Raw genomic sequence first — 17,984 nt, forward strand, 5'->3', positions numbered from 1 at the left:
TGCGGTTTGAAAAGAATTTATTCTGCATAATCAACACAGCTATATATGCTTTTCATTCTGAAATCACTCATTTGCAGACCTCAAATGATGAAATGGTTAATTATCCTTGTGACTTATACATGTCCACTTTGAAAATACAGTCAAATTTAGGGTTTCTTCAGCAAAGCTGCACTGCTGATAAAAGTGGCTTTAATCTGCGCTTTTAATTAATATTTTTTCATGAAGGATATTTTAGAAAAGGTATTATATTGTGCTGCACATGTATCAATCTGCAAGTGTTTATGCAGATTTCTAGGGATGCTAAATGCTGAATACACACACATCCATACAGGACATACACGACCTAAGAGGTAAGGAAAGAACTGCATACGGAATTCAGCAATCCTGAAGTAAATTGAGAACCAGAAGGTCAGGAAAAACTGATGATGTAGTCTCAGCAAACACTGGCTTTGACAGGAAAGCCAATTTAAGTAGTTCCCACGCCCCACAGCACAGTTCAGCAGCCCCTTCTGTGAAAATCTTTTGGATGCCTATTTTTAAACTGTGTCATATAAAGAGTCTCTTCACTAACACCTCTGGATGATGCGGGATTATTATTTTGGGGAGATGTTTACTTGCTTAAGGTATTTTGATGTGGGAATAGGCACAATCTGGTTCATTCTTACACATTATTTAAATCATGGCAGTTAATGTCATGTCAGATAAAAACAGGAGTGAGAGATGTTTAAGGCCCTTTATTTTTTGAACAAGCAAAATGTATTATTTTGCCCAATTTAAAGAAGAAATTGAGGAACATGTGGAAAAGCAGTCATGACTTTCTGGCTTGAAAGGAGAAGTCTACTCCACAAATTAAGTCTCCCTTTAATAGTCTCTGTTCATTTGAGGGTATTAAAGGGGCTAATTGGAGGAACAGCAGCTGAAGACAACCCTTCAAGAGAGAACTGTAAGCTGGAAAACCTTTAACCTGTGTTATCAGACCCACCCAGACACTGTGAGATCCAGTACCCAACCCAAGCTCAGTCTGCCACTCCTGCATCCATCACCCTGTGCTGGATTGATCATTATTTGGTATTGAGATGTGATAAATACCACCATGTTCAAGCCTTCAAACAGCAGCTCCTGAAATGCACGATGACAGTGCTGTTGCTATAAACATATCTGCATCAATTATTAGGGTGAGAAGAATTTGTGATCCAGCAGTCTAAAATCATAAGTTTTAGCTGCACACAGCAAGGTATACACTTATTTAAAAATAAATGTGAAATTCAGTCTTCCACAAAAGCAGCAGTGTCATGAGAAAACTCAGGCTTTAAGTTTTGTAAACGCTGCGTTTTCAATATTAGAGTGTCAGTCTTCATTCACTCTCTGACAAGGTTGTCAATCACACAGCAATCTAGTTTTGTAAGACTTTAACCAAAGATCAAAGCAATGATACTGCTGAGTTCACATTACCTTCCCAGAGATAACTACTTGAGCACTTTCACCGCACTGCATCGATATTAACTTTGCACCATTCCTTCCAAGCAAATAAAACAGGACAAAGTTTGACAGCCCTGCTGGCTTCTGCTCTCAGCCCTGATCCAAACTGAATCCCAGTGCCATTCCCTCTATCCCTTATAACTCCTCCTGGATATTGAAGGTGAGGACTGTGGGACTTGCATTCAGTTAAACTTTCACCAATTAAAAGAAAATGAAATGTGCTTTCTGTCTCCTTTGAGGAACACATCAAATGTCTTTTCCTCAATAACAATACTTGGGCAATAAAAAGATGAGTGAGCAAAATGTGGTATATCGTCGTTTTGCCTTTGACTCCAGCCCAATGGCAAATGAAAGGCATCCAAAATCAATTTCCAGAAGCTAATAAATTCAGTATGTGAAAGCAGTGAAAATATAACTTTTGCAGCCTCATCATCAAGCTGATTTGTAAGCAAAGCTGGGCCCAATTCCTGCACCCTATGGCACCCATATTTCCAGTCTCATGCAGGTAATATACTATTTCTACACAGTTTCTCTTCCGAGGCTAAACAGAGAGATATATCCATATATATCTTCTCTGCACAAACATATGTCCTGGTAATATCATAATAAAAATCTGAATGTGCTGTGCCCAGGAAATCGTGTCGATCCCTATCAGTTACTTCCTCCAGCAACAGCAAAGGGAAGGTGAAGGCAAATGCTGCTCCAAGGGCACAATCCAAGCACAGCTGCTTCCCACAGCTCCACAGGAATTCCAGGACAGGCCTCCTCATGGCAGCACAGGCAGGGGCTGTGGGGGCTTTTATTTGCTTGTTAACTAAAACACTTGCCAGACCATGCCCAGCTAAAGGCAAGATTCCACAGGGAATATTGTGTGACCATAATCACAATTAGAAATACTCCCTGAGCAGGACATGGCTTTAGATCTTACACTGCTGAGGGCTTCCCACTCACCCCAAGCAGTTCTTCTATGTGACAGACTATGGATTTTTTTTTATCTAAACCAACTGCAGAGAGCAATAGTACACAAGGTCAATCACACTTACCTAACACACTCAGAAGTCATTAAAAGTGTTAACATTTTCTTGGTGTGGTACTTCCTTAAAAAGAATAAATAAAGTAGGAAAAACCACAAAACATCAAAACAAAAAAGCTTTCTTACCCTGAAGGTTTCTTTGTCAATACATGCATTTGTTTCCTACAGAAAAAAAAATAAGACATAAAGAGAAAAAAAACTGAAGGGAGGCAGGCAGGCAGGCAAGCTGGGTGCTGGAGAGAGCTTGAATTGGCAGTGGAAAATGTGGCTGGGGAGTGTAGCTGAAGAATGATGGTATATGTGGACTGAGGACATGTGCGAGGTTTGGAAAACAGCAGGTGGAGGAAACTGTGGAACAGAATTATATTTAAAGGGGAGAAGTTAGAACTAGGTGAGAACAGTAAAGGAATCACACTCAGAGTGTAAAATACTGCTTTGTCACTTAGTTCATACTGTGAACATGTCCAGGTTTTTTCTTCCAAGTCACTAGCAATGGGAAATGCTGTTCTTTCTTACTCTATTTCTCACTAGGGCACCATTCTCCTCAGATGCTGGCAGCTTTTGGGAGCCTAAACTGTTATTATGGGACCTGGGATAACTATTTCCTCACACTGCAAGAAATGGTCTGCTGATTTTTTCTTGTTAGAAATATCAGATCATGTTTCCTCTCTTTACTCCAGGATTTTAGTGAGCAGCTGGAAATGAGTGACTATGAAACCCAACTCAAATCTGAGTAACACTGTAAAAACTTTTCTTTCTTTCATGTCTATCTACTTTACCTGTTCACCTCTGACGTTTACACACAAGAAATGATGATTTTTTAGTCTCAAACACTGTTTCTCCAGCTGAAGGGTCTGAGCCATGCCTGCCCTCCACGCTTCCAGCTTTCTAAAACACATCCCTTAAAAAAACAGAAAGTCTGAGAGATGATGCTGCTGGTATTTCTGCGGTAGTGAATAAGCACAAGAGTATCTTTCCAATCTCCTTTGCAGACAGAGGTTAGGAAGTGTGAATGCAAATGTGAAGCCACCTTTAGAACAGCAGCTCTTCTGTGCCTGTGTATGGGGTCACCTGGATGTTGTGGCCGTGCTGCTGTGCCAGTGATTGCACTGCCTTACCCCCTGGGGCTGTGCTCCCCAGGGCTGGGCAGGATGGCAGCAGGATGCTGATGCAGGCACAAGGCACACGGGCACATCTGTTTTTATGTGAAACACAAGTTAAGCTGTGAATGCCACGCATCACCCTGCAGAGCAGCTCTGCGAGAAGCCAGTCCTGTCCACCTCACCTCTCCCATCTCTGTGGCCACACAGGCCAGGACATGGGGTCCTGGGTGTGCTGGGGTGACCCCTGCCCCGAGGGGATTCTCACACACCTCATGTGCAGAGCACATCTCCCTCCACAGCCCAAGGAACACGGGGCTGTGATACGATCATCATGAACCACATTCGAGCATCACAAACCACAGCACCACAGCAAAGGCCCCTCTTAGATGTGAACATGGTTAAAGAGCTCTACACTAAAAGTACCTGTCCATAAATCATCTTTAAACTGCTTCTGAGCATCCTGATCTGAACCAACTGCAGAGAGAGATATTACAGAATATCAATGACACTTACCATGCTTACATGACATTAACAGTGTTAAGATTTCCTTGAAGTGTGGTACTTATTTAAAAAGAATAAATAAATTTTAAAAACCCCACCAAAACCAAAGAGATTTTTGCATAGCACCCGTTTCCATCAGGACCTGTGAGGTGCCATCCCTTCCCAGACCACATCTCAGCCTCCACTCAGCATGGAGTGATTTCACACAGCTTTAAGCATGAATTACCCACACTTGGTCCTTCCTGCCCATAGGATTTAAGACTGATTTTCAAAATCAAAGTTTAAAAAGCTAAACTTTTCTGCATTTCCTTTTACCTTTGATAATACCACCCAAAAATAGTTTCTCCTAAATTCTGACAGTTTCTTCTGTAAAGACGAAAGGCACATTTATAAAAGCATCTAAAAACCAGAATATACTTAAATATAAAAAAAGCCTAACTGTATCCATAACTAAGTCTTCATTTAGTTAGAAACTTTTGATATTATCTCTTATTATTTATTCTTCAAAGAAGAATAGTAATTAGAAAAGTTCTGCAAATTTGAACTAATGAAGCAGAAAAATCTACTATGAAGTAATGAATTTTATTAATCACCATGCAAGCAAATAAGTAAAAAATGTTAAAAATTTAAGTACACCTAGATCTTTTTAATCATTTTTATCGGAGTTTATGTTAAATTACTTACAGGTTATTTCAGAGAATCCCAGAATGATTTGGGTTGGAAGGGACCTTAAAGACCATCCTGTTCCAATACCTGCTATGGGCAGGGACACCTTCCACAAGACCAGGGTGCTCATTTCTAAGTCTTTGCAACAGCTTGAGCTGGGAAGTGTAATTTTGCCATGAATTTGAACTATTATCAAGGAATTTATACTCCCTGAACACTGAAAAAGAGAGGACACTTAAATATGCAGCAAAATTACATTGCTGGATCTGAGTAGAAACAGGAGGAGTGCTGGGATTGAGTGGGAAAGAAAGCCCCAAATCCCTTTTTTGTTTCCATCTTTCTTCCCTTCCCTACATCCAGCACCATTCCTTGCTGTACTCAGGACATCCCTCTAAATCCAGGGGAAAAAGGATGCCCATAAAAATGCCTTATGCCAGCATGTGTTAGCACCATTACATGAAATAATTGTTCCTTGGGAGATTCTAGACAGTCAATTAACCCCCAATTCACGACTCAAGTGGCAGAGCAGACACTCAATGAATAAAGGGTAGGGGTTCAATTCTCAATTAGGATGAAGTTTTTTCCTTAATAGTTTAATCTTGTGGTCAATTAAATCCCTGAGCGTGGTATTAATTATTATATGAATTCTAGGCAACTTCTAATTTAAAGGTTAGTTATGGTGTACCACAACTGGACCAGAGTCCAGGGCTTAAATTTTTCAAAAAGCCTATTCTACCTTAGGGGCAAAAATCCTCTCTCCTGAAAAAAGACAAGGAAATGTCTTTACATTGTGCTTTCCTAATCTGGGTACTTTAAATGTCTCCTGGATTTTATACCAGAGGTAAGACTGCATTAGATACAGATCATTAGAACCCTGTTTACTGCTGCACCACATATTCGTATCACCAGTTATGATCAACAGGATTTCTAAGCAGACTTTTAGGCATTAATCTCATCTCCAATTGCTGAGCTTTATTCCTATATCGTTGGGCACAGCAGCTTGGAATAGGAGCTTACTTTTCCATCTGTTAGACATATAGAGACTATCAGTTTGTGAAGTACTTTCTTGGTACTCTTTTTGTTAGAATAAAGTCCTGGATTTCCTCGGGGAAGCAAGGGACATATGCTGGTGCTCTATGGTTTCTGAGTTACTGCAGAGATGAATTCCTCTTGGCCAGCTTTCTGTTGAATAGGTGCTGGAATCATATAAAACAGCAACTCGTGAAAAAAACACAGTAAAATAGTGAGTTCCCCGGCCAAATCAGTGATCTTTTTTCAACTAATTATTTTTCTTGCTCAAAATGAAGACAGTTTGTCTTTGAAAAGACTGTCTATCATTAAAAAAGAAAAGTACGGAAAGTTTTTGAAACAACTATAACAGATGTCATAGCAGTTGAAAGTACAATTAGAAAGCACAACGCCGCAGAAATAAAACTTCAAACAAAAGCAGAAAGAGTTCTTTGTGCACATCAATAATTTAGAATGATTTAAGAACTGTTTTATAGATGCAAGTGGAGCTCTTTCTGTCTATATATAAATCGAATGTGGTCTTTATAGGCAAACAAAAAGGGGATACAATCCTTTTAAATTATTTTTAGGATAATTGTTTCCACAACAAACATCATTATTTATCAGTTTTGAAAAGGAGCCAACTGCCAACATTTGAAATGCACAAGCCTTGGCACACAACACAGAAAATGGTAATCTCCCCCCTTTTCAAAACCAGTTTTGCATTTATTTTACACATTTGTCAAGTTCTTATCTCAAAGCCCATGCAGTGGTACCTATTTCTATCAGAAATCATTATATTTTATTTCTAATCACCTTCCCATAGCTAATTTGGTAACTCAGGAAGGGAAACCATTATTGCTACCAGATGCTGTTACCTTCCTGCTCACTCACATATTCCTATAAATCGATTCAACAGCCTGGAAAACAAGGTTTAATGTGTGTTATTATGCCTTCTGGATTTCTTCTGTTATAATCTCTCTTTTTAGATAAACAGTCTCATTTTAGAGATGCAAACATTCTAAAGCTATGCTACAGACACTTCCCATAGTAATTCCTTCAGGAGAATACTGCAGGATACTGCTGGTCCTTTGCCAGCAGGAATTTCTCTGTAGCTTTATTTCTATGTGTAGACTTCAAGAAAAAAAGAAAAATAGCCAGCTTGGTGTATAGAGAGCTGAGATTTTCCTTTTCTGATGAGGAGGAATATTAGGGAATAAACGACGGTCCTGGAGACTGTAAGTTTTGTACAGAAGTGGGAACAGATGTTCCTGTAGGTCATAGAAGAGAAAACAGTTCCTCAAAAACTTCCACACTGGAGTATCAGAACACACTTTCACCAAGTCAGCCTGGAGACAAAAAGGGAGGCCCCAGCCCAGCCACTTTGCTGCTCCAAACAGCAACACTGACAAGAAAAAAATCGAGCAAAAAGTAAAAACTGCAAACTTTGAGATTTCAGTTCTGCCATGACAATTTATTAACCCCCAAATCTGTGTAGGTTGGCCCTCATTGGTGAAAAAACCCCACATTAATTCTGCCAATTTAGCAACAGCTCTTCCAGAAAGATAATCATACTTTGCAGATACTTAGGACCATTGACCCTCAGTATTTTACGTGACTGATGATACATGAGCTGCCAGCTGTGTAAAATTAAAGCTCCATACAATATTTAATATGGGCCATATAGGAAGTGATGTTTACAAAACACTCATCCTAATCCTAACACACAGTACTGAAAAGTTATCTTGTGTATTAGAGAGAATTCTTACTGTGAATCAGACTCTAATCTAGAAGTACCTGACATTCTCTGCTGAGTTTTCAACATGTGTGTAGGGAGAGAAATTAATAATGAACATTCTTGAAACAACAGAACTGTCTCTCAGGAACTCATTAATTAGTTTTTGAATATTGGTGGATTTTTTTTTTTAAAATATCAAAAACTTCGTCCAAAGAAAGAAATTATGTCATGAGATATTCCTTATTATGGTTATTACTATTGCTGGTGATGCTACAGAAGTATTATGCTTTCCTTGTAATATATCAGGTAAAACAAAAATCAGTATGTATAAATACACTGTTTTTATAGAGCAATTCCAAACTCTCCTTTCTGCCTAAATCCCTCCTGCCTCCAGCGCCGAAGGCAAGATGACAATAATGTCAAAAGTCAAACAGCAGTTCTGGTGACTCCTCCTTTAATGTGTGAATTTCTCCACACTTTTGCCTGGAGGGCACCATTGTCACAGTCACTTTCTAGATTTTCAAACTAGCAACAACCAGGATAACAATAACAAATAGAGGCCTAATCGACAGCATCTAAAAAGTCTCCAGAGGTTACAGATGTATAAATAACACGTTATTTTCTAAGCAATGCTGATTTTCTGGCTTCTGTGAGTAGACACGTGTACACACACAAATTCCATTTTCTGCTCCAGCTCAGCCATCTCCCAGAGATGCTCCATCATCCAAAATATTCCACATCAAAAAGGCATCTTCCACCACACCACAAGAGGCTCTCCACTGAACCGTCAGTAAAATTTGTACAGCTCTGGCTCCCCTTGCTGACAGCACACACCCGAAAAAGCCACGGGATATGTCAGCAAATTCACACGAGCCAAGTGTAACTATCGAAATATCACAGAGCAGCCCCAGTGACGGGTAAAACAGACAGATTCAGAACTGCACCATGTTTTATGGATCGTAACATCTCAGAATACACCTGGAAGCAGAATTTTATTTATTAAACTGCTTGTTATAGCCTGTCACATTCTGTCAACTAAAAAAAAAATCTGCTTTGGAAACTACTGTCACACTGACTACAAAATAAAAGAAGAAAATAAATCAGTTGGTATTTTGACACCAACATGGAAAGGCCAAGCATGACCAAAGAAGTGTGCTGGGGAATTTTGTACGGGAATAGTCCCTCTTTCTAGTTTGTACTCATTTGCCTCTAATTTCAAAATTCACAGCTGTCTCTCCTTCCATCTTTTTATCAATCCTACTACAAGAAGGATATTCACAGCTGGGAATCTTCAGCAGAGACCCACAAGGATCTTCAAGTCCAACTCTTCAGTGAATGGCCCACACAAGGATAAAATCCCCCTTAAAACCTTGGCATTATCAGCACCAGGCTGTAACAAACTGAGCTAATCCAGTTGAAATTATATTGATTGATTACAGTTGTGGGCTCCTGCTCTTTCAGGCATGAGGATGAATTTCCAAAGTACAGCTGAGAATATGAAAAACCTACTGGGAGAACTGTCCATCCCCAGAAGCGACTGCGGCTGTAACACACAAATACCACACACAGTCCAAAGCGTTGGAGTGGCGCCTTCTGCCCCAACAATCAAACATGAAATCTGATTTCCTGAAATCTGCAGCCCCAGTCATTATCAGCTCTGCTAACAAGAATTCATGTAGCTTTATCAATGGAATTCAACACAATGTCTGAGATATAATGAAGAACGTATTTACTCTGGTTTCATGACTACGCATCAAGAACAATCTTTTTCTACTTCCAGTCTGAGGTTAGTTCACTATCTTATGCATAGAATCCTAGACTGGTTAGGGTTAGAAATTCACTAAGGATTTATCACTTGTTATTATCAGGAATATTCTAATGCAGCACGTACACAAACACTTTGGAGAGGAACCTTAATGTGCAGTTTTGCCTCAGCCTGGCTGTCCCCCCCAGAAGCCTCTGGGCACCAAGTCCTCCACAGAAGGGAAGGCAGAGCCCTTAATTGCCATCTTAATGTGACTGTTACACAGGAGACACACTCCACAGAGCCATCTTAGACATTCAAGATCAAATTAGAAAAGAAGTCCCTGAGTACATAAAAAACTGCTACACAAAATACCATCCACTAGTGCTGGATTTGCTCTTCCGACAGCAGGAGCACACACTGCTGTCACAATCATGAGCTCTGTATTTCACTGATCTGGAACATCCAGCTGTGGGCAGCAGGACAAACTCTGGCTCACTGGCAGGAACCCTCAGGAAAGAACTGTGTTTTATGAAGTGCAGCTTCTGCAAGTTTCTTCAAGGTCTTCCTCAGTCACAAATCCCACAAAACTTCCAAAGTCACCAATCAGCAATTTTTATGACTAGTTTGAATTTTCATTTGTACTTTTATCCCTTTCTTCCTCTGTGTGTGCACAGCTGCACACTTGGGCATACAAGTGCAGGAGCACAGTGCCCCTGAGCAGGTTTGGTGCTCAGGCAGGACAGGCTAAGCCACTGTTGGTGCATTCCCTGAGATCCCAAGGATTTCTGTAACATGACAAAAACATTCAGCAACCTCTCAGGACACAGATTTTCCACATCTTACTGCTCATATCGAGGATTGAAGGTAAACTTATTAAATAACTCATAGACATTAAGAATGTCACACCAGCTGCAGGTCTCGGGTTAATGATTTTGCACCAGAGATAGCACCAAGCAGAGAATCCAATGGGTCAGTTTTAATAACAGTGCTAAGGAAAAGATTCCTGGGCCTAATCCAAAAGCTCTCTTAGGTCACTGGGTGCCAATCAACAATTTTTCTCCTCTTCTTTTGCTTTTAAGATCTGCTATAGCTCAGATGAACCTACATAAAAAATTCACAGTACTGGAAGGAAAGTGGGAATGTCCCTGAAGAGACAACTGACTGAAGAGCAGCTACCTGATTTCCCTCTTATTGGCCCATTTTATTGCACAGACTGACATGAATACCTTACTAAAAATTTGTTTCAAAGCCTTTCCAGTAAAGAAAATTTCATTATTTCACCATGTTTATACAGACTTGTAATTTGTAGTGTTTAGACAGCGATACATTAAAGTCACTGAATCTAATAAATAAAACATAGTAATAAATTATATATCAATGTAAGAAACTGCCTTAGCCCATCTGCCAAGATAACTATGAAGTAGGTATTTTACTCATCAGAACAAAGCATCCTTAAAAATAATTCTGCAAATAAAGCTCTAATATAAACTCAATGTAAAAGGTGTGGCCTTGGAGTACTTCACTAGTATCTCTTGCATAACTGCCTTTACATTTATAAATCTTTCAGCAATGGTTAAGCACACAGTCATAACGACATGAGTACAGACACTTAAAATTTAAAGCTTTACCTTTATTACCTATTTACGTTTTGTGAATCTAAGTGTTCATACAGTTTGCCTTGGTTTTACAGGTTCAGGTTTTTTTGGATTGACTGACTGACAGACAATCACATCTACTATTAGGCCACATTTTTAACAGTCATCAGTTCACTTGTAGGTTAAATTTAACAACAAAAAAACACTTGTGGAAAATGGCTTTACCCAGAATAGAGCACTGTGCTTCTTATCTTTTAGTATTCTCTTAGGATAGAAAATGTAAAAATATCTCTGACTTACCCAGTGAACATTTGCACTGCGCATGTCACTCAAGGTTTTGGGAACAAGAAACTCTTGAACTCATGTACTAGTGCACTCACTGCTGATGAAACGACCCCAGGGTCTGTGATACACACACTCAGACACCAGAATGAACATGCCTTCACCCCTAATTTGGGCAGTTTTTCACGTACTCATGAACACGTTAGTGAAGAAAATAGTTTTTCTCTCATTGTACCTTTAACATGCCAGTATTGATGTGTCAAACAAGCAGCACGGAGACCATGTGAGGTGTTGGCACCTATTGCACACTTTGCACAGACACCGTGTGGTTCAGCTTCAAGCTCCTTGTTCTCCTTCTCATTCCTTCCCTCTCCATCTGGATGCTTTCAGATTAATTGTTGGGAAAGTCCCCTCTCTGGAGCACAGCCCCCACCAGCCTGTTGCTGTTTCAGGTGTTCTGCACCTGCTCGGTCTCCTCCCCTCACATCCTGAGTAGCCCAGTCCTTTGGCAGTGATTAATTTAAACAGCATAAACCCTCTTTTCCGCTAATGAAATACAATAAATAAATATGGTTATTCTTTCATTACTGCGGTCTCTGGCCATCTGAAAATATTTCACTCAGCAGACACAAATGATGCAAAATTCCCCTTTCCTTGAAGCAATAAAGGGAAAGGTGTTCTTTAATAAACTGGGAAGGGATAGCTGCCAGATGCAGAGTTTGGGGACTACCGTGTGCTGGGCCGTGGGACACAGCCCCAGAGCCTGGATTTGGGCTCTGGAGATGCAGAATGGGCTAAAGGAGGGAGCACTGCCCCCAAGCAGCTCTGGGAGTGCAGGGCAAACCCCCTTCTCAGCAAAAATAATCTTTATTTGTACTCACAGCCTGCTTGAACAGTGCCTAAGTCTGACAATACAGGGCATGAATGGAATTTTCCTACAATATTTTCCTCTGCTTTGCTTTGGTGAAGCACAGCACCCTAAACCCCAAGTGAATACGTTATCCATGTCCGTATAACAACCAGCAGCATGAGCTGGGGGAGAAAACCTTCCAAAAAACCAGGCTTTGGCCAAACTGTTCCCACTGAAGACATCCTGTACATCCCCACTGATTTCACTGTGGCGAGAGTTGGGCCAGTGCCTTTTATTGCTCCAGCCTATGTGAGGAGTTTGAAATATTTCTTGTCATGCAGTCAAACAGAATAATTGTACCAGCATCTAAATCCGGCTGGAAGGCATGGCCAAATTCTTTTCTGGCTCATTTCACCCTCCTAATGCCAGAATTCATATGGAGGTTTCTGTAAAACCTATACAGGGCTGTGTCAAACACAATCCTATCCCACACAATAGAGATTTTTTCCAGGATATGTATTGAAGCTGATGAATTCAAAATGTAGTTTCTGTGAGTAATTGTGCAGGTAAAATGTGAGGCTGTGTTCTGGAGGGGTTTTGTGACTGTTTCCTGGCACTAGTGATTTCAAAATAAAGTGCAGATTATTCTTGATGTGGTTTACACTCAGAAATAGATGCACAGGCAAAATGCTGGTGTAACATGATAGAAAAAGGCATTTGACAAAAACGTAGTACTGTATGTAATTCATGCAGTAAAAATAATTTTAGATATATATATATGAGAAGACCCCAAACCCTGCAGACTTCCAAAGATGTTTGATTTGTTGTCCTCTAATGTTAAATCTGGCCATAGCTCCTCTATAAGGATGATGAAAGGACGCAGAGTAATTGAGATTTAATGCCATTTCTCTTTCAAAAAGCTTAAAGGTGTGGCCCGTAACTGGGCTCCAACCCCTCTGCAATGAGACAGACACCAGTTCTGGAAATTCTGCCCCACCAACACAATCAAACAGATCAGAGCAATTGCAACAACCTGATACTAACTGTCTTTTAAAGAAGAACTGTTGTGAAGGCATGTTCTCCTCAGCCCTAATTACCTTGAAATTACTTTGATGAGAACAAAGTGGCATATTTTTGTCTGTTGTTGAGATCATTTAAAATGGGACACAGAAAACAAAAACTGTGTATCCTGAGGGGTATTTTGTCTATAATCAGTACAGTAACTTTCATCATTTGTTTTATGCTAAGATTTCACATTAGTAGTACTCCTGATAAATTTAAGTTCCTTAATTTTCAGTTGTTGCTACCTTAATTGTTACAGAGAGCTCGGCTTTGTGAAGTTATGTCAAAGTGTGTAACACAAAAACACGTTCAATATATGCCTTCAATAATGTCTTTGTTGTTTGAAAACTTCCAACTTACAGCAAAGCTGGCATTTTATGGCCTGCAGAGCTATAAATCATTTTTAAAATCATGATGATATTACTCAAAACAGATGTGAAAACATATGTTTGCCACGGTTGTATAAACCGCTTACTTGTCATACTTAATAAATGTTGATACTTTTATTTTAACTACATTCCTTCTTAATAACTTTGAAAATCTTTTCCACGGTGAATATATTTTACCTTGGTAAAAGCAATGGCAGGTTTGGAAAAACAAAGCTTGCTCTGTATACAAATTACATGGATGTTTTTTGCAGGGCAGGGCAGCACAGATCCCACTCTTCACACTGTCCACATCTGACTCTAAAACATTCAACAGAACTGAGCAGCACCAGAGCCCAAAATAATTAAACAGAAGAAAACAGTAACAGTATTAGGAACAAAGAATCTACACTGGACTGGGACAAATCATTGAGGACTAACCCCAGTGGTTCCTACAGAAACTGTAATAAGGTCTCTCCCACTGACAAATGCAAAATCAGCTTGGAATGATTGGATAAACAATTTCTGTATTAGTCCCACTATAATGTCATCAAAAGGTTCCAGTTCTGGAGCCATGGGATGACTTGAAAAACTACATCTGTACATGACAAAAAAAAAAAAAATTCTCATGCTCATATTTCCTTAGAAAAACTTGACCTCTGCAGACCAAGCAGAAAAGTAGAAACTTTGTTCTGTCTCTAAAATGATATTTTAAAATGTCTCATGAATTTGAAGCACTTCATTTCTGATGCAGGTGGATCTCTGAACACTAAATTAATTCTAAAAACGTCCCCTAAGTGCATGCAGAACTAACACATGTATAAAGACGTATTTCCCAGTACTTAATCAATTACAGAAATTATGCAAAAAATGTAGACTAGGAAATGAATAAGCCTATACAACTTTAATCTTAAGGAGAATTATGGCACACAAACTGTTAGCATCAGATCTTTGTGATTTCATCCATGTTACAAGGGATGATCACAGGAGCCTGGGAACTGGGTTCACAGGTGGTGGAGGTTCAATTACTTTCGCTTTGGGGATTTCTGAATTATTTTTTCAGATTCTTAAATTGTACCTTCCTTCATCCCTCCTGAGTGACAGAACTGCTACTACCAAGAAGTACATGATTTGCATCTTTGAACCCCATAGGAAACTGAATTGTTTCACTGAAAAATGATGGAACATGTGGCAAGAAACCATGCACAGTTCAATAGAATTAAAATCAACTACACTTTCAGGCTTACATTAAACACTCACTATGCAATTAGTACAGAAATGTAATTTTTAAATCTTAGGAATGAAGGTATGGCTGATAACTTTGCTGGTCTGTAAATGTCAACAGGAGTCAAGAGGGAAGGATTTAAGCAGGATGATCCAGAAAGAAAATTATCTCGGAATGGCACACAAGGGCTCTTTTGGGGTTCATGAAGAAAGTGCTTAAATGCCCAGAAAAACCAGTGAATAGAAAACAGCTTCTGTCTTCAAGGAGAGCTGAGTATGAAAATACAAAATATAAGGAGGAATGACTGGATCAATCACAGACCTCTCAGGAATAGAGCTGATCATACAAAATCATGACACTGCTCAAGTAATTTTGTGAAACTCTGGAACCACAGGGCATGGAAGGGCTCCAAATTCTCTTCTGAGTAGCCCATAAAATTGCCTATACCTGCCTTCTAGTTTTCTCTGCAAATACATGAAAATCACCTCAGCCAAAATGTAAATCACTTTGTGCTTTCATTTATGATGATAAATATGAACATTTTCAGTAGACTTACAAGTCCATTTAGCTTGTGTTGTCTCTCCCTTATGTTTCTTTTCCTTCACATCTTTTTCACTCTAAAACCTCACTATCCCCCTCAGTATCTCTTTGCAGTATTTTCCCAGAATAAATCCCTGAGTATCCACTTCTCCAGCACCCAAGAACCACTGCACAGAGAACCCGGCAGAGGAAGCACTTCCCCGCCTACAGGAGAATCCCCCAAGGCCAAACATCACCTCTCCCCTTGCTGCCCCTCACTGGTGAGACAATATAAATTTATATTGCTCACCCAGAGCATCAGAGACTCTGCACACACATCCCCTGAAGCCAAACAAACAACACCACGTGACTGATCAAATATTTGCTCAGAACTTCATAAATAATTGAGCCAAAAGACCTGCAAAATATTACCCTCATGCTATATAAACAGAGAGAAGCAAAGTTCTGATTGCTTACACTTCCATGTGAGTTCACTGGATACATTATTCATTGCAATTAGGCACTTAGTTCTCTTAAATTAATAATATAATGTCATTGCATATGCAGAATACGAGAAAAAGGAATAAAACATGTAATAAGTGGAATTAAATGCCTGAGATTGAAAACAGTCTGTGATTTTACCTTTCTCCTTCTGTATTTTTTTTAGGCTGGTCCCAGTTTCTTGGTCAATGAGTTCTCCTTCCCTGCTGTTGGTCAGCATAGCTAAAACAATCAGAGGGCAGAGTTATATAACACTGTCAGTAAAAAAATGTGAAGAGAAAAGAAAATATTAAATTCTATTTCCTCTTGGTCGATATTTTGGTATTTTAACTCTTAGAGCCAAGCAAAATAAGCAATTAAAACGAATCTGCTCAAGTTTATTACACAAGGACACCAAAACAGAACACAAATTACTGCTGAGGTGAATGTGATTTCTTATGAAATGCTCAAATTAATTAATTAATGGGAAAAATACTTCACAAAAACCATTTTGGGGAAAAATACATTGAAGGATTTAAGTATTAGTAATTATCTATAAAGCAGTAAGCTTAATAAAAACCACAGATTGAGAGATCATAGCCCAAACTGACTGGTGACAGTGAACCCCCCCCACGTTTTAGTGCTGAAGGGAATTCTTTACTTAACACCTGCAAGCTCAGCGAGAGCTGTGCAGTTTATGACTTCAGGATGCCTCTTTTCTTTGTTCTTACTTGATTAAAACATTTCCTTCTCTGCAATCAACCAATTACAGACTTTACAGTTATTCCAGGGAGGACACTTGTTACAAACTTCCATCACCATACTTTAGGGAAAGCTTTTCTTTTTAATTGCCAAAGTAAAAACATTGTATTTCTATCAACAAAAAATATTTATCCCTATTTTTACAATAGTAAGCACTAGACCTCTACACAGAGACAGCAACACTCCCTTTCCACTGCTGCTACAGGAAGTTAAATTTCTTGTCCTGTGTTATTTCCAGCCCTATTTTACACAGGAAAAAGATGAGGGAATCTACTCCACAGTCTCTGCCCTGTGTGTGTGCACAGGTTTAGGCAAAGAATTCAGGTTCTATCCACTGTGCTGGGCAGTGCCCTGGTGCTGCTGCAAGAACCAGGGTCAGAACTGCAAAATCCCAGGAAGCAGCTGAGTAGTTTGTGGAGGGGAGGGAATTCTCCAGTGACTCACACAGAGTGCATGGCTTTTGTGGTTTAAATCTGGCTCAGCAATGTCTGCACGGGCTCCAGGCCATGAGGAGACAGCAGTGTTGACACACACTGACGTGAAGAGATGTTAATTGACTTGCCCTAGATCCCTCTTGGAAGCACCACGAATAGGATCTAAACTTCCTCTAGACTGAATTAGCATTTTAATCGATAGTGCACAGGCTGTGAAAGCTGTGCTGGAGAGACCAAAAAAGTCAGAAAGGCCTCAGCCTCAGGGTGATGAAGGAATGTGTGGGCACAAGGAGGTTTTTGGAACAAAGAAGTCATCATATAATCTGTGACTTTCCTCACACACATATGAAGGAAAAGATACCTTGCTCTTTTTCAACTGCAGGTGCCTTGAGCAGCACTTCCCTACCCCAGCATGCAAGAGGAGCTGGCTGTACGAGGGAAGGGTACAAGGGTGATCCCTCTGTGCACGGGACACTGGTACGGGGGAATCCGAGGGGCTGGGCTTTGCTGAGTGATGAACTTAATTAAAAACCCACAGGAATGGAACTTTCTGGGTATTTCACAGCAAGTGAGCCCTTCCTGCGAGTCCCCCAGCAAATAAATATTGGCCTCAACAAACTTCTCAAGTGGCTGAGGTGGGAAGCGAGGCTGTGGGTGGGCACTGACCGATCCTGTCGGGAGTGTTGTCCAGCTGGGACGGGGAGCTGGACACGCTGCTGCTGGGGTGGGAGGACGCGTGGCTGCCGGGCCGCTGGCTGTCCTCCAGGGACGGCGCCGGGGAAGGGCTGTCCTGGATCCTCTCCTGCAAACAGAAGCAAAGCAAGGCCTGTGACATCTCATTCACGGGCTTCACCAGAGTTCAAACGAAAAATGAGGCTTGAAAGTAATGATAACAAATGGTCTTTCTGAGGTAAACAGTGAATAGAACTCATGTCTTAAGAGCACTATAGTCATCTACAGCCAAAACCAATACAGGCTTCTACAAGCAACGTGTCTGAGCTTAGCTTATCATTTGCCACCTTTTTCTTGTTGGCAACTTTTTATGTTCTAAGTTTTTCACACGTAGGAACATATAGAATATCCTTTCATGTTGCTTTCACAAACTACTTTTAGTCTACAGGTAGAAATATTGCCA

The 17,984-nt window shown here is 40.1% G+C and overlaps 1 protein-coding gene across 4 annotated transcripts in view; it reads right to left on the reverse strand.

Annotated features, from left to right (window-relative positions):
* DACH2 (dachshund family transcription factor 2) overlaps positions 1-17,984 on the reverse strand; it is a 250,069-nt gene that overhangs the window by 28,487 nt on the left and 203,598 nt on the right. For all 4 annotated transcript variants that reach the window (XM_032124108.1, XM_032124106.1, XM_032124109.1 and 1 more), the window contains exons 6-7: positions 17,516-17,651; positions 15,816-15,896 (exon numbers count right to left, since the gene is read on the reverse strand). In XM_032124108.1, the coding sequence (XP_031979999.1) occupies positions 15,816-15,896; positions 17,516-17,651 (217 nt within the window). The remainder of the gene's footprint in view (positions 1-15,815; positions 15,897-17,515; positions 17,652-17,984) is intronic.

The sequence above is a fragment of the Corvus moneduloides genome, chromosome 14 (genome assembly GCF_009650955.1).
Source record: "Corvus moneduloides isolate bCorMon1 chromosome 14, bCorMon1.pri, whole genome shotgun sequence".
NCBI classification, from domain to species: Eukaryota; Metazoa; Chordata; class Aves; order Passeriformes; family Corvidae; genus Corvus; species Corvus moneduloides.